Source organism: Camponotus vicinus, unplaced genomic scaffold (assembly GCF_025532165.1).
Source record: "Camponotus vicinus isolate PSW18456_S1 unplaced genomic scaffold, iyCamVici1.0 SCAF_3, whole genome shotgun sequence".
Classification (NCBI taxonomy): Eukaryota; Metazoa; Arthropoda; class Insecta; order Hymenoptera; family Formicidae; genus Camponotus; species Camponotus vicinus.
Window position 1 is genome coordinate 350,653 of NW_028141967.1, and position 23,017 is coordinate 373,669.

General features: G+C 34.2%; 1 protein-coding gene and 1 long non-coding RNA gene across 4 annotated transcripts; one reads left to right on the forward strand and one right to left on the reverse strand.

Moving 5' to 3' along the window:
- Nucleotides 1-339: 339 nt before the first annotated feature.
- On the reverse strand, nt 340-948 carry LOC145967789 (uncharacterized). Its single transcript, XR_014437558.1, has 3 exons — nt 890-948; nt 691-780; nt 340-607 (listed from the first exon to the last, which is right to left on the reverse strand). It is a non-coding gene; the product is annotated as an uncharacterized LOC145967789 (long non-coding RNA).
- A 487-nt stretch (nt 949-1,435) lies between these two features.
- Vps13 (vacuolar protein sorting 13C) lies at nt 1,436-22,862 on the forward strand. Of its 3 annotated transcripts, none has more exons than XM_083095392.1 (45): nt 1,436-1,799; nt 3,054-3,220; nt 3,302-3,388; nt 3,536-3,733; nt 3,892-4,343; nt 4,467-4,990; nt 5,121-5,589; nt 5,784-6,149; nt 6,497-6,969; nt 7,079-7,784; nt 7,854-8,180; nt 8,401-8,793; nt 8,949-9,812; nt 10,128-10,230; nt 10,294-10,440; nt 10,570-10,766; nt 11,099-11,236; nt 11,318-11,440; nt 11,659-11,838; nt 12,140-12,316; nt 12,722-12,883; nt 12,954-13,117; nt 13,415-13,535; nt 13,696-13,920; nt 14,090-14,305; nt 14,677-14,718; nt 15,301-15,357; nt 15,904-16,107; nt 16,341-16,478; nt 16,601-16,747; nt 17,348-17,496; nt 17,597-17,708; nt 17,796-18,034; nt 18,173-18,335; nt 18,414-18,630; nt 18,968-19,143; nt 19,221-19,340; nt 19,416-19,537; nt 19,682-19,995; nt 20,170-20,291; nt 20,366-20,535; nt 20,678-20,792; nt 21,193-21,324; nt 21,405-21,572; nt 21,684-22,862. In XM_083095392.1, exons 2-45 carry the CDS (start codon nt 3,121-3,123, stop codon nt 21,720-21,722), a joined length of 9,858 nt encoding a protein of 3,285 aa, XP_082951518.1. In that variant the 5' UTR covers nt 1,436-1,799; nt 3,054-3,120; the 3' UTR covers nt 21,723-22,862. The 3 variants fall into 3 exon arrangements, with proteins under 3 accessions (XP_082951518.1, XP_082951519.1, XP_082951520.1); XM_083095394.1 differs by lacking the exon at nt 1,436-1,799 and adding an exon at nt 2,649-2,815 and having other exon boundaries at nt 3,054-3,204; XM_083095393.1 differs by lacking the exons at nt 14,677-14,718; nt 15,301-15,357.
- Nucleotides 22,863-23,017: the final 155 nt, after the last annotated feature.

A 23,017-nucleotide genomic window follows, 5' to 3' on the forward strand; every position in this document is an offset into this window, starting at 1 on the left:
GTCTTCGTGAAAATTTGCGATTTATTAATTTTTATATAACAGAAATGAATATGTGAGGAAACACGAAACATGCTCAAATCATTGATTATACTAAATTTATAATTTCATTTTTGAAGAGATAAAAATTTTATAAATATATAAAGTGATGTTAATACACAATAAGTTTTAAAGATTATTTAATAATTCCTATAATAATCCCTTATAAAAGAGGCAATATATAAATATATAAAATTCTATTCAAAAATAGAAAATGTTTGATAAAAGGTAATAATACTAAATTAATGTATACAAATAATTTATCAATAAAATTAAATTTGTTCTTCGAATTTCTATCAAAAATTTTATATCTTCACAAATTATATTGAGCAATTCATCAATTGTACGTATGTTAGATTTAGGTTCTCTTAGGTTTTCTAATTTTTTTTCTAACAGTACTATTTTATTTATTATTTCTTTAATTTCGAAGAAAAATGAAGTTTCTTCGCCATGTATTTGGTGTTGCGGTAAAAGTTTTATTAAATTATAGTTTGAAAATCCCTCTTTCACTAATTCTTTCATTTTATATTGAAGTATTTTTTGTATTACGTTAATATGACGATTTACTTCACTATAACAAAAAGTATACCGATTAAATTAATTACAAACTAAATATACATCAAACAAATTAATTTTATTCCTTATTATTATTACCTGTCAGTTTGTGTACAAGCATCAACATTCTCAGAAAGACCACCATATTTATCCATATTTATAGGCGAATATTATGAATAATTACGTCATCTGTAAATTTCACACCGTTACTTTTTCGATATACGACAAATATTCCTAAAAATATTTAAGGAAGACCACGCGTTTATTTTATAATAAAGGTAAATACTTGGATACACACGATATTACACGATAAATTCGTACTTATCACCTACGTGCTAAAGTGATAAACGACCTTCATTGGGACACCTGGAACATTTGTTCAAAATTTGTTTCAAATTTCGAAACGTGCTTCGCGCATGCTCATCGACCTGGCGGGAACTAGCGCGATTGGAAAAATTTTGTGGCGCGTAATTTAAAAGATTCAACGAAAGATTATATTTTATACATATATTTATTGCACATAATTAGTATGTCTTTACAGGACTTTATTAAATTATGTATTATTATTTATATATTTATTTCTTTTTATTTTATTAATAGGTCTTCAATTATATAATAATATTTTTGAAAAAATATTAATTATTTTGGACGCTTATTATGATCAATATAATGAAGCAATTTGAAAACCAGAATCGCATTCAGCATAAAAAACTACGAGAAATGCGAATAATTCTCTTTATTTTGCGTTGAAAAAAAATAAATTATTTTCTTTTCAAACTGCGTTATGGGAAGCGTGTCGCATAAATGACGTAAGCCAAACTTCCTGCTATTATTTCCTCTCGAAGATAGTATATCGAGAAGCTATCGTCGGATGACATACGCGCGGCATGTTCAGGAATTGATAACGCAAAAGTTAGGATTTGGGACGAAAAAAAAAAAATCTCAGAGATTCGCTCTGATTCTACTGATCGTAAGAGCAACGAAAGTCAAGGGAAATCGAGAAGATCGGGATCGTGTTCCAGCGACGTTGCCAGTTGCCAGGAAGAGATCGATGGTATTCCGCAAGAATGACGTAACCTGACGAAAAAAGACGCAAACGGTTCTCGCGCCGAGCTGATCGCCCGAGGCCCGAGCTCGAGCGACCCGTTTTCAGATTATATCGTCATCGGAGCAGCCGCCTTTATCGTAGAGGGGACTCTGAGAATCTTGTAAGTCGCTTTGGGTGCCTTCCGTTTCACGCATTGAACGCATAGTTCGCAATCAGTGTGATGCGCGCATTAATATCGTTCCGTTTCTATTAATGCGCAAATATAGTCTTGGAAACGGAATGACTTTTGATGCGTTTAATGTGAAACAGTATTGGCCACTTCTACCAACGCCGCTTAACTCATTCTTTGTCTCTTTCTAAAGGAACAGGTAGGCCCAGTTCCACAATCCGGTTAACCCGAGTTTAAGTGGCGAATGGACCAATCAGGACCCAGTTTAACGTATTAAACTCGGGTTAACTCGAGTTGTGGAACTGGGCCTTATGCCTGTTTCTACCAACGTCGTTTAACTTTAATCTTAGCTTAAGTCATTCTTTGTCTCTTTCTAAAAGAACAGTTAGAAGGAGACAAAGAGTGAGTTAAGCTAAGATTAAAGTTAAACGACGTTGGTAGAAACAAGCATATGGCTGCTGTCGAAGTAAATGACACACACATGTATCACATGTGTGTATACACGAGGTTGTTAACTCTCTGCGCATACTCGCATTAACTTCTTCGGGTCCAACCTGTAGGCTGCGGTCAAGACTGTGCTACGAATGCTTTGAAACATCATTCTATCTTTATTCTCATGGAATATAGAACAAAGATAGAATGATGTTTCAAAGCATTCGTAGTTCAGTCTTGACCGCAGCCGTAGTAGCTGATGCGCTGGAAGTGGGGGGATTCTAGGAAATTCTATGCGCTATCAATGGATCTGTTCTTTTTAGTTGCACTGCCGCACTAGTGCAATAAGTTAGAAAGAGACAAACATACTTTCTTTCACTCTAACTAATTGCACTAGTGCAGCAGTGCAGCTAAAAAGAACAGGCCCAATGTGTGTATTAAATGAATGAAACGGAATAGTTTTCTCTGCAGCTTATACGTTTTATGCGTGAAACGGAAGGCACCCTTTGTCAATTGTATTCAACGTGTTACATATTTTTATGAAATATATCAGTTATAAATAAAGAAGAAGACACGTACGATTAAATATTTTTACGTGCAGTTTTGTATTTTTAAAAATTTCACAAATTAATCTAATGACATTTACCTTATCTTATCAAAATATACCGTGATTTTTGGAACACTGCATCTGTTCGGCTATTTTATCAATGTTAGAAATTAGTGTTTTTTTTTGTAGAATTAATCTTTTGATTTTATTGTACATATATACTAATATATTTTTATTTATTTTTAATTTATTTTAAAAATTGTCAGGGAGAGAAGATAGCGTAAAAGTTGTAGAATTTGATGAAAACGGAGCAAGAACAAAATAAACGGCAAAATGGTTTTTGAATCAATCATTGCGGAGCTCCTCAACAAGGTGATCGGCGAGTATATTGAGAACTTGGACTACACGCAACTTAAAGTCAGTCTCTGGAGCGGTAGGAATGTGTACAATAATTCTATATAATTTTGCCATCTAATTCAATTATATTTCATGCAACAAATTTTTTCGCTTTCAGGAGATCTTGTATTAAATGATCTGTTAATAAAGGAATCTGCATTAGATGTGCTAGATCTTCCTGTAAAATTGGAATATGGCCGTTTAGGTATAAAAAACTATATCTACTATATCAATATATGTTACATATAAATTATGCAATAATTGAATTTATAAAATAATACAACATATTGATTTATATAATACAATATATTGAATTATTGAAGTTCTGTAATAAAGTACTGTATCTTTTCAGGAAAATTGATACTAAAAATTCCATTTAAAGATATGTGGAATTGTCAGATTGATGCTATAGTCGAAGAATTGTTTATATTGGTAGTGCCTACAAGTCAGGTTGTGTACAATGAAGAAAAAGAAAGCAAAGCACATTTGGAAGCCAAACGGGCGGAACTCGACAGAGTAGAAAAGAGGAAGCAGTTAGAAGATATAAAATGTAAATATATAAACATTTGCATTCTTTTATAAATTAATCGAATAGAGATTTTTAAATTTGCATGTTTGCGGTAATTATATTTAATTTGATATTACTGTTTCTAGACTGTTTCATTTTTTTCTTTTTATAAAAGTATGAATTTAAAACTCTTCTTGCAGCACATGAGAAACTGGACGACTCGATGGTTGAGAAGCTGGTCGCTCGTATGATCAAGAACATTCATGTAGAGATCAAGAAAATCCATGTGCGATACGAGGACCATGTCACTTTTAAAGAGCATCCATTTTCCGTCGGTTTCACCTTGAACACCTTCGTTCTGGAAAATTGCACAGATTTGTGGGAGACGACAGGCAATCTGAAGGATATGTACGCCATTCCGCAGATCTTCAAACTGTGTAGCCTGGACGGGCTGGCCGTTTATCTCAACACAAGCGTGGAGCAGTACAGCAAGAACCCACAGTCCTCATATTCCAATCTCTGTCAAGGTATCGCGACCACGGACTATATCCCGACAGGTTATCAATATCTGTTAGGACCGATCAACGTCAAGTCCAAGCTCAGACTTAATCCCAAACCCGAGTCGGACAATAGTAATTACACTATTCCCAAGGTGACTAAAAAACACGCTCATTCTCTAAAATACATTAGAATTAAAATTGTAAAATTGTCAAGTTAGAAGCTAATACAAGAATCATATTTTAAATAATAATTTTGTATATTTTCTCGCGTGCAGGTATGGCTGGATCTGGAAATGCAGAAATTGCGAATCGGTTTGACAAAGCGGCAGTATCAGACTTTGATACAGCTGGGCGAAGGCCTCGATCAGGCGCGAAAAGCCTCTCCATATCGAAAGTACCGGCCGAATTTGACATCGTATCGCGGCCATTACAAGGAGTGGTGGCATTTCGCGTATACTTGCGTCCTCGAGGAGACCGTACGACGATATCGTCGTAACTGGAATTGGATTCACATGAAACAGCATCGCGATACTTGCCGCGATTACGCCCAAGCCTACCAAACGAAGCTAACGACGAAGAAGCCTGCGAAGGAGATCACGGAGCAATTGACGCATTGTGAAATGAAATTAGACATCTTTAATCTGGTAATCATACGGCAACAAATCGAGATGGAGGTGGAGAGACTGGTAGAGCGAGAAAAGAGTCTGAAGGCGAAACGAGGTTGGTTCGGCTTCCTGTGGAACAGTTCGCAGGCCGAGGAAACAAAAGAACTCAATTCAGCTGCGGCTATTATGCGCAGGTTTGATTCCAAACATCCGCTTCGGTGTGTAGCTCGAACTTTTAAATATTCTTGGGAGCTTTTTGCTACTGTAAACGCTTTACAATTCGGGATGAAATTTTATCTAGAATATCATAATATTTATTTTCAGATTCGAGGAAGCGATGACACCGCAAGAGAAGGAGAAGCTTTATCGGGCGATCGACTATCAGGAAAACAGCGCACCAGCACACTATCCGGAAACATATGAAATGATCGATACTCGTTTCTATCTGCATGGTTTACAGATTTCTCTGCTGGACACGGATAAAGAGCACTCGTGCATTTTGGACTTGCAGCTGCATGGTGTACGAGCGGGTTTTAAATCGCGACCGTCTGCAAACGCGATTCTCGTCACCGCCTCCATCAGTGATATGAAGCTATTGGGTGTGACACAAGACGACCACATTCCCTCGCTTTTCAACCCGGAACATGGCAGTTCCGACAGCGCCTTGCTGTCGGTTTCTTACGAGAAAAATCCGATCGACAAGTTGTGCGGCGATCGCGTCATCGTCAAGTCCCGATCCGCCGACATAATCTATGATGCACAAACCATTATAGAACTGGTCAACATGTTTAAGGTATCCCTCTGTTTTTTTCTTCAACAAGTAAATCACATTTGCGCAATTCTTATAATTATCTTAAGATAAAAAATCTTAGGATGAGGAAAACAATTTTCACTTGATTGATTTTCTATGAATTTAAATATCTAAATATTTCTAATTTTTTTTACTTCCTCGCTTTGCGTATTTTTATGTCGATGAGAATTTTTTAGGTGCAAGACTCTTCGATGCTAAACCAGCTACAGACAGCAGCAGCGGAGCAATTAGAGGGCTTGAAGGAAATGTCGGCGCTTGGGCTAGAGTACGCTATACAAAAACATTCGATCCTGGATATACAAGTGGATATGCAGGCCTCGCAACTTATCATACCGCATGGCGGCTTTTATGGGGACTCGAAATCATTGATCGTCGTGAATCTGGGCAGTTTAAAGATGCATTCCTTGGAGAAGGCCAAGAGTGACATGACTGGCGCCAGCGTTAAACAACTAGTTAGCATGGGCAAGAGCGAAGAGGAAGTGCTCCTGCATTTGAGGGAGCATAGTTATGACAAATTTGCTTTGGAGATAGTTAACTTTCAGGTAGTTTTAATCTTTAATTTGAAGCATTAGCAATTAAAAATTATTTTACGAAAATTATATAAAACTATATTATATAAAAATTATATGTATGTATGTATATATGTACACACACACACACACACACACACACACACACACACATATATATATATATATATATATACATACATACAATTAAACAAATATATTAATTTATTAATTATAATAGAAATAATTTTTGTGATTATATAATAGAAGTAATTTTTGTTTTCGTATGCAATAAAAATTCATTACAAAAACATTTTTAATATATATTATATTGTGAAAAATATAAAGTCAATATATTTTTAAATTTTGTTTTTACTTAGGTGCTAGTCTCATTGCCAAACGAAGAATGGCGATCAGCTCTTGCAAGCACTGAGAGTTCTCTGACGTTACTTTATCCGACCACATTAGAGATCCAGTTCCATAAATGCTTGGTGATGGACGATCCTTTGTTGCCGAAACTCCGACTTCTTGGTCGCCTGCCGTCAGTAACCGTGAACATAACGGATGTTCGATTACTACAGGCGCTGTCGATTGCACAGAGCATTCCGCTGCCCGAAGAGGAAAAAACCGCAGAGCTACATCGAACATCTCTTTCTAAATCCATCTCACAATTGTCACTGAAAGAGCTTGGTACCACGATATCCACTATTGCCGACAAGAGAAAGCAACAAGAAGGAACAATGTCTACACCGATGAAACAGACTACTGATTTGGAGATGAAATTCGAAATGAAGGAGTTTACGCTTTCGATATCTAGGCAACGTGATGACAATGTGGAATCGGAATTTGTCAGGTTTGCAACGCACACTTTATACTTTTTATTTTATTTTAAAATTTACTTTTAAATTTAAATTAATTTATAATTGACTTTCACATAAATTTTTGAATTTAGTTTTCCTCAGATTCCAGGTGCTGCAGGTAGAGGCAGAAATGCTGCAGCGTACATACGATCAAGAGGTGCAGTTGCGACTAGGCGGCGTGCAATTGCGACAGCTGCATGAAGATCAAGAGATTTTCATTGTCAATACGCCGATGTCGACCGGCAGAGATGAATATCTAATCGTTGTGCGGTACATAAATGTAAATAAACGCTCGCCAGAATTCATCACGCGACATGGTTCTGTCGTGAAACTGCTAGTACTGGAATTCACTTCGCTAGACATGTTATTGCATCAGGAGGCGCTCATTGAGTTGCTACGGTTTAGCACATATATACAGGACCGAATGAATTCGCTCGAAGGTGTTCAGAAGAAAGAAGTCGAACGTCTTCGACCAACTCAGTTGGCTTCTATCCAAGAAGAAACTTCCGGTTTCTTCAGGGAGCAGCTGCAGAGACAAAAATCCAGATCCACTGGACGACGTAGAAGACAAACGGTCGAGTGCATCGATTTAAAAGTGAGTGCTAAGGTCGGCTCGATCAATCTGAAAATCTCCAGCGTTATTCGGGATATCAGCGCGCTTTACATCGAGGGCCTCAGCGCCAGTTTTCTCAGCAAGTCTTCGTACTCGCAAGTGAACGCTGATTTAACCTCCATCAATATTAAAAATCTTAATCCTGCTTCCGTGTACAAGGACATTGTGGCCGTAGAGGGTACTGAATCTTTGCAGGTAGGCAATCATATTTACACTTATCGTTTTATTTGTATAATGGTCGTTATAAATCATATTCCCAATTAGATTCAAGCGGTTATGTATAACATCGAGCCATGGGAAGTAGATAAAAACAACATGTCCGTCAAAGTGACGATGGGTTGCCATCGTATCGTCTTCCTGAACGCGTTTGTTACCAGCGTGATGAATTTCTTGAACAACTTTCAAACAGCGCAGAAAGCTATCAAAGACGCTTCGGCGGCAGCGGCGGAAGCTGCGAGAACGAACATCAAGGATGTTCAAGAAAGCGCCTCTCGCATCCAATTATGTATCAAGATCAAGGCACCTTTCGTATACGTACCGATGAACTCCAAGAGCGAGCACAGTTTAATGCTGGATATGGGCAATCTTATGGTACTGTGAAATTTATTCTGATCTGATATCATACACACAACTGCTAAAATTCCTCAAAATTGAAATCATATATCTATATTGTATTAAATATATATCTTTTCAATTTTGAAAATATATTATTAATTATGTAATATATATTATAATATTGAATAATATACAAATATTATGAAAAATATAACTTTAATATTATTAAAATCATTTGAAATGTATATACTCTCAGGTGTGCAACGTCTTCAAGAAATTGGAAGCGACAAATGAGGAAACCAACGAATGTCCCATAGTGGATGAAATGAAAATTGAGCTTCAGAATTTGAAGCTTTTGCGAGTCCGACTGAATACGGAAAAATTTATTAACGAAAACGAAGTGCTTCTACTAGAGCCGGTGACGTTTACGCTGCTAATGAAGCGTAATCTGTCAACCGCTTGGTTCACCGCTATTCCGGACATTGATATGTCTGGCAGGTTGAACAAAATCAATCTGCTATTGAGCAAAGAGGATTATGCTACAATTCTAAAGGTACTGGAGCAGAATCTGGGCGAGACCTTCGAAGATCCGAAACCTGTGCAACCTGTACTATCTGCTGTGAAATCCGAATACAGCGGAGAGCTACAGGTGAATACGAAAAGAATAACATGAATATAATAATATAATAATTTATTTAATTTATATATATTATTTATTCATAGATTAAATAATAGATTTAATTAAATCAATTAATAAATATGAACAGATTCTTTTTATCTCATCGTCATTTGTCACATGTTAAGATCCAGCCGGCGTACAAATACGAGGTCAGCACATCGCAAGAACCGCCATCGACGGATACGCAGGAGCGACATGGTCACACGTTCGTCAAGTTCGAGTTTATCATGGATAGCTTGGTGATCAATTTATTTACCGGCGGTTCCAAGCTGCTGCAATCGCAAACATCGCCGCTGCATTTGCCCGAGAACGGATTAGCGCGCTTCAGTCTCACGCATTTTGCTGTGAAAGGTCGTGTGTTTGCGGATGGTTTGCTGGCCACATCAATTCTGTTGATGAACTGTACACTAGATGACACGCGACAGAGTCGAGAAGGTTCTTTGGTGCGAATCATGGAGAGAATCAGCATGCCGAGCGGCGGTGCCAGCGAAGATCACGTCGACAAAGAGCATGCTGCCAAGTACAATACCAGAAGCATGCTGGACGTGACGGTGCGCCAGAGTCCGAATGACACATTCGCCGATGTGCGTGTATTTTCCTTCAGTATTATCGTGTCCTTTGATTATCTCATGAAGATCAAGGACTTCTTCGACGTAGATACTGCGGGCAAGACTACCGCCACGACCTCCCTGCAGTCTTCGTCGAAAGGCGAATCGGTGGTATCATCAAAGAAAAAACATCCGATACAACAACAATCAGTTGCTCCGACGCCCAAAATGTTAACCGTGAATCTACATGTGGAGAAACCGGATATTATTCTGCTCGAGGACATGGACGACATCAACTCGAACTGCATAATATTAAACACAGAGTTGTTATTGAAAATGCGCATTATGGGAGAACACCAAGTGATCACAGGCTCCATTAAGGATTTCTCTCTACTCACAGGGATTTACAATCCTACGAAAAGAGCCGATTGGATCTATCAGGTATTGGAGATATGTCTGTATAAAATATAAAATAATATTATAAATTAAATAATATTATTTATTAATTAAATTATTTATTGTTAGAGTATAAAATGTTTATATTTAATCTTATAGCGATATGACAGAAAGTTTAGAATTCATAAATTTTACATGTTTTTGTAATGAAATATTTGTCATTGCTTTTAAATAATGAGTCAATCTAGAAAATCTCTTAAAAGATTTTATTTATCAGAATCTTTTGAATTAATAAATAAGATTTATTGTAAAACGATTTAGTATCTGTTAAACTAGTAATATAAGTATATAACATTATAGATCCTGAAACCATGCAGCATCAGCGTTGCCGGTTCCACGCCGGAGGGTAAAGGACTTCACTTGGACATTTGTTGTACAGACATACACATATCTGTTTCGCCAGGTAATTCGTGGATCGCCAAATCGCTGGTCGATAATAGTTTATAAAAATATGACACTTTTGTAGGTGTGATCGAAATATTGAATAAGGTCGTTCACACAATGACAAAGAAGGAGGAAGAGGACAAGGAAGTCATTAAAGCCGAACCGAATTATGAAGGATTGTGGATTGTCACACCCTTCGAGGAGAATGATTATTGGTTTTTAAAGACAGGTTATATATAAATTATGCATTAATTACTCTTATTATACATATGAAAATATTTATATTTCTGCTTCATCTCTTTTTATTTCTTTTTCTTATTATTTTGCTAAAGTATCAATTTTTATAAATTTGTTTTAGAAGTTGCGACGGAAGCTCTTGAAGAGTTTACGTATCCAGATGAGGAGATTACGACTGCTTATAAATCCGAATTAGCAATTATTTCGGCTCCGACAATCTTGTTTACTCTGGAGGCAGGTGTCGGGAACAAAACTCTACCCATGTTGCTACTTCATGTGAGCTTTCAAAGCAACATCAATGATTGGAGCACGAAAACGGTAAATTGTTAATCGCGAAAATTAAATATCTCTTATGCACGCATACATAGAGATTGAAAAATAATTTATTATAAATTTATGATATTTTCTCTCTTGTTGACTTATGAAAAAAAAAATAAATATAATTAAACATTCTGAAAGTTTGTTATGCAACAAATTTATTAAATTAAAAGCAACTATTATTGACTAACAATTTTTGCCAATTTTTCAATCGATTAATTAATTTAAACTTCTAATATCTATATATATAATTATGAGTTTAGTAATATATAATAACGTGTATAAATGAAAATTGTTTGTTAATCTTTACATTTCTTATCATGGTTTTACAGATGGGCGTCGATTGTACGATGTCTGTAATCATGGCGTACTATAACAGCTGCCTAGCTCTGTGGGAACCGTTGATTGAACCGATAGAAGGTTCTGATAATGGCAAACGTGTTTCTACACCGTGGGAGTTAAAGACAAAGGTAATTTTAGCGTCCATAATTTTTTCTCTTTTTTTAATATTTCATTGTGTTTTTGCTAATTAATTGTTCTAAATTTGTTAGGTTCAATTTAATGATATATTACTGGACTCGAGAGGCGCTAGCGCGGTTAGTCCCATTTCGGATAGCGAGCCTGAAGAACTATCAAATCAATCCACTAAGATGTCCATCGACATTACATCTTCTGTAAGTGAAGGTTTTAATATGAATATTGAATATTAATTATATGTATTAAATTACAAATATATATAGTATTCAAGTGTTATAATGTTCAAGTTAAATGAGAAATTTTCTATAAAAGAAATTATACAGATGAAGTAAATTACAATTGGCGTAAATTATTATCGTCAGATTTTATCTAAAAGAAATACGTATTTATTTCTCCTTATTTTAATCGGCAACAGGACAATCTGGAGATAACTGTGACGAAGACATGTTTGGACGTGCTGAAGCAACTCGGCCAATCGTTTTCCTCGGCTATGGAAGCCAGTGGAAAAGGACCTACTAGGAAAGTGGCGCCGTATATGCTGAAGAATGAAACCGGTCTGCCAATGATACTTAATCTGGAACATAGTCTCTTCAAGGTTTGTTACAAGGATCTTTCAAGCTTCTATTTTTACTCCCGACTGCTACCAACCTATGGTTGGCAAAAGACGGAGGAAGTATGCGTTTCACCGAGCTCGGATCGGTTCTAACAGCTTTTCTCGATAACAATACCATAGTTCGGTGTCATCTTTTGCACATCAGTTTTTATTAACCAAGGATGATTTAGAACATATAATTATTATTCTTTATTCTATTAATAAAAAGCGGAAAAACAATATTATTTTACTTATTCATATATCTATTTGAATTTTATATATTAATATTGGTATTTTTTTTTAGATATTCGACGATGGATCGAGAATACGGAATAATAGCGATTCGTATATGGAAGTAATCCTTGAGACCGGCGCGTCGATTGAACTGGCACCAAAGACATCCAAGTTGGATACGCATCTTCTCAAACAGTTAAAAGCAGAAACCGTGAAAGACAGGGAGGATAGTAAATTTACCGTTTCTGTAAGTTGATATGCAGATATAACATGCGGAATTCATGACAGGATTCACAACTTTTTGATCTTCTAAAATTTATTTCTCAAAAATAAAATAAATAATTATAATAAATATTGGAATTAACTCCGATTCAAATATCAAGTAAAAATAATGTTAAATTTATTAGAAGAGAGAATATGATTAAAATTATTAATTTATATAATTAAAAATATTAATAGTTTTTAAATAATTTTTAATATTATTTAATTGAAAAATTATAAAAACTAATTCTAAGACTAATTCACAATCTTAAAATAGTTAAATAATAAGAATAAAAATAAAAAAATATCCTAATATTTTCTTATAATGTTGTATAACTGAATATAATAAATTTTAATAGTTAATATAATAATATAATATAAAATTTAATAGTTTAAAGGTATCCAAGGCAAATTGGCAATACCTGTTCTAAAAGCGGACAAGAGATTCTTCCCTTTGAAGTACCGTAAAGAGGGCTCCGAGGAATGGGGTATCGTATCGGACGTCATTGTGGAAGAAGGTAGCATGATCGTCACTCTTAGAAGCATACTTCAGGTAAATGAAGAAGAATTGTAAACATTTGTATTGATTATAATTAACATTCCGCAATATGTTTTGTGCGTAGATCCACAATCATTTTGCGCAGCCGATAGCGGTTTATTATATGACGAAGCGCGGAAACGAGGTTGAGTGCGTAGGTACGGTGGCACCAGATGAGAAGCTCAATTTACCCCTCGACGCCGTGTACACTCCGACCAACATCTATTGGCTCTTCTTTAGTGTTGAAGGGTATATTTACATCTTTTTTTTATCTTTATAATATTACTCAATATAAATCTTCGAGATGTCTGTTCTCTGAAAAAATTTAGGAAATCTGAATGAAGCGTATTAAAACAAATTTATTTTAAAAATATTGCATCTATATAATTTCTTTATTTTACTTGGAATTTTGAACAAACATACTTAGAAGATCAGAGAAAAATCTTTTTACATAATTTGAGTAAACATTCTTATTATTATTATTAAAAATGAAGAAGAGCGCTTTGATATAAAAATTTTTTCATGATCGTCTAATCTTTGTTTTAGATATATGGTGTCAGTTGAGCCATTCATCTGGAAGGATCTACAGAAAACAGTTTCCATGACAAAGCTACTAAAATGTGAATCTCGATCCAAGCAGGATGTCACAGAACCATTTTATATTCAGGTTACAATATTTATATTATTGATATTTATCGCCTAAATGATGCTGATATTTGCAAATTAATTAATTGACAATAATTAATTAGGTAACAAGTCGATAAATATTATTTGTCATAATAGTAAATAACTGAAATAAAATAATACATATATATTTGTCTACACAGGCTGTAGGAGAGATCGAACAGGTGTATTTTGAAAATACTACTCGTCACACCATGGCTAGTACCATCTACAATGTACATCTATATCCATCCATATATCTGAAAAACTTTCTGCCGATTGATATCATCATCTCTTTGCCAGGCATTGTTCAGGAGAATTTACTCGAAGCCAGTGCTTCCTTGCAACTGCCCACGATCGATCCGGTTAAATCAAGTATAATTATCAAGGTAGAATAAATGACAAAATATTAATGTGAAAATTAAGTTATTATGAAATTCTAAATTCTTATTATAAATTTTTATTTTATCGAGAATGAATTATCTTGTCGAGTGTAATTATAAAATTTGAAGAGATTATCATGCATTATTTATTCGGGATAAATGCGTTTGTTCACAGTTGCCAAATTACCTGGAAAAGGACTGGTCGTGCAAAGGTGAAATTGTGGCAAACCCACCCGAGTTCGCAGTCTGGTCCTTCGAGTCCTTCGATAGCGCGCAGAAAGTAATACTGGATCTCGGAATGAACACATCCTACAAATACGGCTCGATCATCATGGCATTGTACTGTCCTTTCTGGATGCTGAACAAGACTGGTCTGATGTTATCCTACAGAGTATGTTCCCGGTGCTCACATTTGCTTTTGGCAACTTTGTGGACGAATTGCAATTTAAATATCTCTATATTTGAAATTTTAAAAACTTTTTTCTGAAATTTTTAATTCGCAATTTTTTTTAGAGAGTATATTATATCCCTCCACCAAAGATATCTCAAGTCCTTGTGAAATTTTTTATCAATATGCACTTCTCTTATATCATATGCACCTCTCTTATATCATATTATATATGCTATCACATTATATATGCTATCATAATGCTTGTGTCCTCATCCTTTTTCATATCCTTTCTGTCAATGTTTTATCGTGTTAACCAGTGCTGCATCTGCTCGATCAAAACCTTGTATTCAATGTACTCCATTATTTTACAGAAGTCAAGTAAGGGTGGCAAAGAGCACTCGAGTCCGATCAAGGTAGAGATTTCCTATTATCATGTCGCATCTCATTGTGCTTTTCGTGTAAAAATAGGGTGTTTATTTAATGGAAAAATCTAAAAAAACCTGAATTTCTTAGAATTTTTTTTTATCTAAAAAAATCAGAATTTTCATGGAATTTTATTAGTACTCGGAGAATTTTTTTTTTAATTCTTGCTTTGATTATTTTGCTCCTATATTGCAAGCAGTCAAAAATCCATCGATTTGCCAAGTTGTGAATTATATCTGTTTACAATATATATTCACTATCTTATTAGAATATGCAGTATACATTCTTTTTATTGTAATATTTAATAGATAAAGAAGTGAAAATGTTATGCAAGTGAAAAATGCTTGTTTTACGAAAACTATTCTTTTCAGTACATTTTCGTGAAATTAACCGTCAAAAATTATTTCGGATTCTTTCAACCATACAATTGTTGACGATGGAAAAAAATTAATATGAATAACTATCAACTCTTATATCAAAAAGATTTGTATTATTAAAAGAGTTAAATTTTATTGTCGGTTTAAATATCAATATTTATATCTTGTGAAAATGTACGTGGAAACATCTTTCAGAAATTCGTTTCCACTATGAAACCCCATCAGCAACGAAGGAGGAGGAAAACGCGCGCGGTGACCCATCGCTTTATTTCAATATTAGTATACTGAGCTGTTCTCGTGCTTGTGTTCACAAGACTCGATTATTACTGTGGGATAACAATCGTCTGATCTAGTCGATCTATCACATTGGGACTAACTGTCGCAATTGTGTTAAATTACCATCGTGTTGGTCCTAATATTAGCCGATTCTTAACAACTGCATTTTATCAAACACGTAAATCGCGCTTCTTTTTATATGTAATTGTTAACTATATTATCATTGTGTAATTGTGTTTTCATTCATGCTGCTCTGTCTCCCTTTGTTTATCTTCTTCTCTATTCTTACTCGATTTATACTTGAATCCTTGGTTAATCTTAAATCACAAATTTCATAATGATTCGTTTCTATGTTTTTAGTTTTCTAGATATAAAGCACATCCGACACAAACAAGATTTATTTAACGTGCTAATATTGCGAAGGCGTTTGTTACTTATCTTACTAACTGCATGATATAGAAAATATTATTTCCAACGATTAAAATATAAAGATTATTAATCCATATCGATTGCTCATTCCAGACAACGGATGATTACTTGAATGTCCTGTACCACCCGGAGCACTTCAAGGGACCTATTCTGTTTTCATTCCGTTCTAAGGCCTTCTTTGGCAAGAAGAAGGCCATGATCAGAGTGGAAGATGGAGAGTGGTCCGAAAAATTCTCAATTGACGTCGCAGGCAGCGAGGGTGTGGTGGCATGCAAATACAATGGAATGACATATCAGGTTCTAATATAGATGATTTTTTTTTCTTTCATTTTTTATCTCCCTTTTTACTCCCCATTCTTTTATTTTTTTATTAATAACGAAGAAATTGAATGAATTGTTTACTTATTTTTAGTATCTAATACTTTTTATAACAGCTCTTCAGTTCATTTATTTTTTATGGTTGAATGAGATAATATAAAAATAAAAATATAATAAACAAAAATTAAGATAAAAAACGCTTTTCATTATAGATTGGAGTACATAATCAACTGACCTACAACTCATTGACCAAGCAAATTACATTTACACCCTACTACATACTCATCAATAACGCAGATTTTCTCATAGAATGCCAAGAGGGCGATCGTCCAGCGGATCCGATGATCAAAGTATGTTAAGTATAAGCGATTCAATTATTTTACTATGTAAATGAAGAATTGCATATTATAATTTTATTTTAATGAAAAATTGCATATTATAATAACACAAAATTATTGCTGCATTTGTGAAGGTACCTCTCGGCGAATGTGCAGCTTTTTGGCCTCGAATAGAGCATGACAACAAAACTTTGAGGGCCAAGGTCGCGGGTCAACCCGAGAAAACCGCGGCTTTCATTTATACTGATAGCCACACAACTTTATTGAAATTAGATAATAAGGTAATGTCTACTCGCTGAAAAAATCGGGAAAATCTGGAATTCCGAGGCATTTCTTTTATCAAGAAAAATTATAAAATTTTATTGTAACTCAGGGAATTTTTTTAAACAATTTTCTCTTTAATAATTTTGCTTTTGAAAATAATCAGAAATTCACGAATTAATCAAGTTGTGAATTATATCTGTTTAAAATATAAATATATATCTCTTTCTCTATTCAATGATTTAGTAAAATATTGAATACATAGTATATATTTTTAATGATAAAGAAATGAAAACGTTATGCAAGTGAAAAATGCGTATTTTTTAAAAGTCATTCAGTTTTTTTCAGTATTATCAATCTAACATTTAAAATTTAAATAATTCTTCATTTTTTCTTCATATAAATGAAAAATATATTAGAAAGAGAATGCATATATAAAACTTATTTTAAAATATTGCATCTAAAAATTCTCTAAAATATTGTATTTGAAATTTTAAATAGAAATATAAAGAAGATTGGAGAATTCTTAATTGGAATTACTCTTATAAGATTTGAATGAATATCCTATAATATTACATTTTCATATTGTACTTTTAACAAGTCTATCTTTCATTTAACAGTATGGAGGGATCAATGTAGATGTGCAAATCAGTGAAGGTGGTGTCTACATCTCTCTGTCGGCATATAGTTCAGGTAACGCACCGGCTCTGATCATCAATCATACTCCGTACACTATCAATCTGTGGGAGAAGGGCTCAATCAACGACAGGTAGAAAATGCGTTAAAAAATCTTTTAAAAACTCAATGTGCAATAAATCGGTTTCTGTATACAAACTATATGAACTGATCATGTATTTCATGATCAACAGGTCCATACAGTCGTACAACAGAATGTTTTATACTTGGGAAAATCCAGCAGGTCCGCGAAAAATCGTCTGGGAAGATAATAACGGCAAGGAAATCGAAGATAATCTTCGTAAAGTAAGAGAGAAGAGAAAAAATAGACAAAAAAGTATTTGTAAAAGTACGCGAATATGCATTTTCACTTCCTTTTCATTTCCTTTTTAGGATAATCTCGGTACCTTCCAATTGCCGGACGTAAATGATAAACTGATCTACGTGTCGTTTCTAGACGGTACTCAACGAGTGCTTTTATTCACTACGAATCTGAAGATAGCCGAAGATTGTCAGCTGGCTGGTGATCTTGAAGTGATCGATCAGGAAATAACGTTGAACATACACGGCATTGGGTTCTCTCTTGTGAACAATATCACTAAATCCGAATTGTTATACATGTGCATTGCTAGGTGAGTATATCGCAATATCAAGTAGTTGTTAATATTTTGATATAATCAAATTTTGGATTTACGATCACTTAATTAAATGAAATTCATTCGTAAAATTATATTATTTTGAAAAATTAATAAAGTTCTCCCATAATATAGTTCTGGAATTATATGGGAAACCCGCAAGTCCCTCGGCGGCCGATGGCAAGCGTTAACCGCCAAGGAGGTCAATGCCATCGAGGAGGGATATCAGCGATACATTAAAGAACTGCAGATTGGCAAGGATGCAGATTATCGAGTGATGCTGGAGCCAAAGTTAATGGTAAAATATAATTTTTGTTTCGATATAAACACGTCAATAACCACATGATGTTATAGCAATCTTTCTCATTGCTTTCAGGTGGATTATCTGAATATGGAAATGTTGAAGCCACATCGTAGATACATGCGACGTACATTTCAGACTGGACTTTGGCTACAATATCGCACTTCGGCGCATCAAGTACAGTTGCATGCAAAGATCAATAGGCTGCAGATCGACAATCAATTATCAGAGTGCGTCTTCCCAGTTATATTGGCTCCGGTTCCACCGCCAAAGAGCGTAACGCAGAGCACAGGTATCGTCTGCAGAGAAATAATCTTTTTATTACCTGTAATCTCTAGTATTTATTTCATAAAGTTATAGATGTCATTTATATTTTATAAAAATAAATTACATAAGAACCCTCTGATACGAACATAATAAAGATCGATTCACTGTATATGTACATATATGATATGTTCATATATACAATATATATGTATGTATATTATATACAAGTCATCATATGTATATATTCATATATTTAGAATTTTATCATCATAAAACAGTATAAAAATGCCATCAGTGCGAATTTATTTCATAGCCAGAATACTTATGCACTTGTTAAAAAAGTTTCTTTGATCTCTCTACAGTGATGAAACCTTTTGCGGAGCTCAGTATGGTCAAACGCCTACTGGAGCATAGTACCGTGCAACAGTTTCGATATTTTAAAGTTCTTGTACAAGAGTTCCACATCAAAGTGGACATCGTCTTTTTGAATGCGATAATGAGTCTTTTGGAAGCAGACGAAGTCAACGATGCGGAGGAGGTGAGTCTTGTCACGGACATTGAAATTTATTTACTTATCTAAAATCAACGAGAGAATAAACAGTTATTTCGTTTTAGAGTGCGTTATTCCGTACTGACATGAAGCTGGTCAACGAACCGCTCATGTATCACGTCAACCTGATTACTACGGCTGAGCAAAAGAACTTTTTCGATCTACTGCACTTCTCGCCGCTTAAGGTTTGTCACGAATGTAAATTGCAAATATTATTTATTTATTACGACAGTGAAATTTCACGTCTTTTTTATTCGCAGATACACATCAGTTTCTCGATGACTGGCAGTGGCAGTGGACCCTCTGCATTGCCACATGTGCTTAATGTGCTGTTGCAAGGAATAGGTGTGACGCTAACGGACATTAACGACATCGTGTTCAAGTAAAGTTCTCTTATTGTACTTGTCAGTAGTAATCTTAGCGTAACTAAGAATCTTTTTAAAACTTATTCAATCTTAAAAATTAAATTCCTGGAGCTTTATATTCTGTAGATTTCGAGATTCTAAATTTATCTGTTAATGTACAGATTGGCGTATTTCGAGAGAAACTATATATTCATGACAAACAAGCAGCTCATCTCCGAGGCGACTATTCATTATGCAGGCCAGGCGATTAAACAAACTTATGTGCTCGTACTGGGACTTGATGTCATCGGTAATCCGTACGGGCTTGTGGTCGGGACTATGAAGGGCATCGAGGATTTGTTCTACGAACCTTTCCAAGGGGCCATACAGGGCCCAGGAGAATTCGCGGAGGGCTTGTTCCTTGGAGTGCGCAGCATGTTGGGCCATACCGTCGGCGGAATGGCGGGCGCCGTGTCGAAGATCACGGGAGCAATGGGTACGTTTCAGTATCATTCAAAGCATTTTAATTATGTTCAAGTGGAAAACTGCAGACATTACCAATATTTTCATTTTGACATGTTTTTAGAATCTTATATTATGAGAAGATATTGAATTGTATTAATTCTTGCGATATTTGAGATTTTTTTTATATAATATGTATTTTTTGCAGGCAAGGGTATAGCTGCTCTGACCTTCGACAAGGATTACCAGCGAAAGAGACAAGAACAGCTGACCAAACGACCTGCCAACTTGCAAGAAGGTCTCGCTCGAAGCGGAAAGGGTTTAGTAATGGTAAAGTCATGAAAATTAATGTATAGATTAATTAAATCACTTAGTACAAATGATTTATTCATTTCGTTCTATAGGGTGTAGTCGACGGTATAACAGGTGTGGTAACGAAACCTATATCAGGAGCAAAAGAGGAAGGAGTAGAAGGGTTCTTCAAAGGATTCGGAAAGGGTGTCGTTGGACTCGTTACCAGACCTACTGCTGGCGTTATTGACTTTGCGAGCGGTTCCTTTGGAGCTGTCAAACGGTACTGTTAACCATGCAAAGAGAATTTTAATAATTTTATCGATGGATAATAAGATTAATTGAAATAAAAATTGAAATTGTATAAATTATACGATTAATCTATACAAAATATATTGGAAACTACATTTTAAAATCCATTTTAGAGCTGCCGAGTTGAACGAGGAGGCAAGGAGAGTACGATCGCCCAGATTTCTGCAACCAGACAGTCTTGTTAGACCTTACATAAAGGAAGAAGCCGAAGGCAACAAGATATTGATGGTAAAAATTCTATTGCTTTAAGTACTCGATATTTTGATCATCAAACTTAAGGTAGATATTTACATGTTCTGACTTTAATAAATTATTCATTATAGTGAGATATTTCTTAGTGGATATTTCGTTAATTTATGTATAGCATTTATGTAAATATTTCAAATAACATGGATTAAAAATATGTTTCATACTATTAATATAAAGAAAAATCCAGATGTTATAATGAAAATAATATTAAATAATAAAATATTTTTTGTGTAAATATAAAATTATTCTACAATATTTCTCCAAAAATTCTTTGTTTTATAAACTTAAGATTTGGCACGTAGAATTTTTTAAAAATTAACAATTAATACATAATGACAAATTATATATATATATTTCTATAAGAAATTTTTCTCTATAGGAACTGGAGAAAGGAAAATACGCACATACGGACGTGTATGTCTATCACATATTTATTAACAAAGATGTGCTGTTGCTCACTGACAAAAGATTATCATACCTCGAACATAATGATCTGTTTGGTGGTTGGCGGGTTGGTATTGATTAATTACCATATCTCATTAGTTTCAAACAAAAATTGTGACATACATTTGTGATATTTTATTATTATAGGTTGACTGGACTCATACTTGGAATGAATTTAGCGAATCGCCAAAGATTGTAGAGAGAGGTGTGCAAATCGTTTTTAAAGACACCAGCAAAAAGAAGAAACTCGGCGGTTTTTTTGGTAGCGCGGATCAATCAAAGATACTTTTAATAACGGATCATAATATTAAACAGGTACGCATGTATTGCGCGCGTCAAAGTAATCTTTTATCAATCCTTCTCATATTTTATTATTGTCTCTTTCGTCCGATATTTTATCAGTTTGCAAATTTATCTCTTCCGCAGTTGTTGTGCAGTAAAATACAGGAGCAGATCAACCAATAGAGAACATTTGAACAACTTCGAATTATAAACGAAGCAAAAGAGGCTTTATAAGCGAGTTCGCACAATTTCTAAACACATTTTCTATTATTTATAAGACTGATACTGCATGCACGCGATAATCGTAACAGTCTAAGGTATAAAAAGGACATCAATGAACATATTGAGAAAACAATCGTGAAAGAACGTAGTACTTTTTCACTTTTTATCACGCGCAGTTCAGAATTTTTTTATTATTGGTATTATGATATCGAAAAAAAAATATTAGATCGTTGCGAAAGATTCATCGAAAAGTTTGAAAAATAGGATGTATATGTCGTTTCGAAATAATTTTTATTTTAATCTAGATACATTTTTCTCGGAAAGAAATTTTTTTAAGAGAAAGTTAAATCGATAAAATCTTACATAAAACACTTTATATAAAAGTCTTTTACATCAAGCTATAATGTAGACATTTTGCAAAGGAGAGATTAATCTCTTTTTCAGATTCATATTTATAAATTTCTCTCCACAAGCTACATTTGTCGAGTCAATTGTTTTAGTCGCAAGAGAGTTACCTTTTTATCATTAAGAGCTAGATTTATGTAAAGTTATAAAGTAGGATTAATCGTTTGAACGTCCCAAAAGTGCGATAACTTAAGCCAAAACGGTTAAACTGTTAAACCAAGTGAAAACAAAAGTAAACAAATATCAAAACAGGTATTTTGATGTTTTTTTACACAAGTTTAATTAAAAAATACTGGAAAGATTATTCGTTTGTTGAAATATTAAGCAGAATTTTTTATTGAAAAACTTTGATATTATATATATTTTATATTTACAGACGAAATATATCGCTAATTGCATTGTTAATCGTATCATCCAACAAGTTTAACTCGAATGATATTCTCGCAAATTAAAATTAAAAGTAATCATATGCTTAATTATCTTCTTCCTGACGACTTTAACGTTATTAAAGAATATGTTACAAATACTACTGACACATCGAATATAGACGCATTGTTAAAACGTAAATTTTGTCATGTAGTAATGCCTAACTATGCACCGATGTGACATTTCTACCTCGTTTTATGCTACTTAGTACAATATAAATAAATCATGCTACTTAAGTACAATAAATAAATCAATGAATATCAAATGGAATTACTTAAATTGTAATATAATTGAGTTGACTAATATTTTCAGAACTAATTTTTACTATAATGTTGTTATTTTTCATGGAAGTTTTAATTAAAGCGACAGTAAAAGCACTTCAATATTAATTTCAGATGTATGATATAATATTAATTATATATATA

Coding starts and splice junctions, on each gene's coding strand:
- Vps13 (XM_083095392.1), top strand. CDS start 3,121: ATGGTTTTTGAATCAATCATTGCGGAGCTCCTCAACAAGGTGATCGGC. Junction 7,785..7,853: donor AGGGTACTGAATCTTTGCAG/GTAGGCAATCAT, acceptor ATTCCCAATTAG/ATTCAAGCGGTTATGTATAA. Junction 19,341..19,415: donor TGCACTTCTCGCCGCTTAAG/GTTTGTCACGAA, acceptor TTTTATTCGCAG/ATACACATCAGTTTCTCGAT.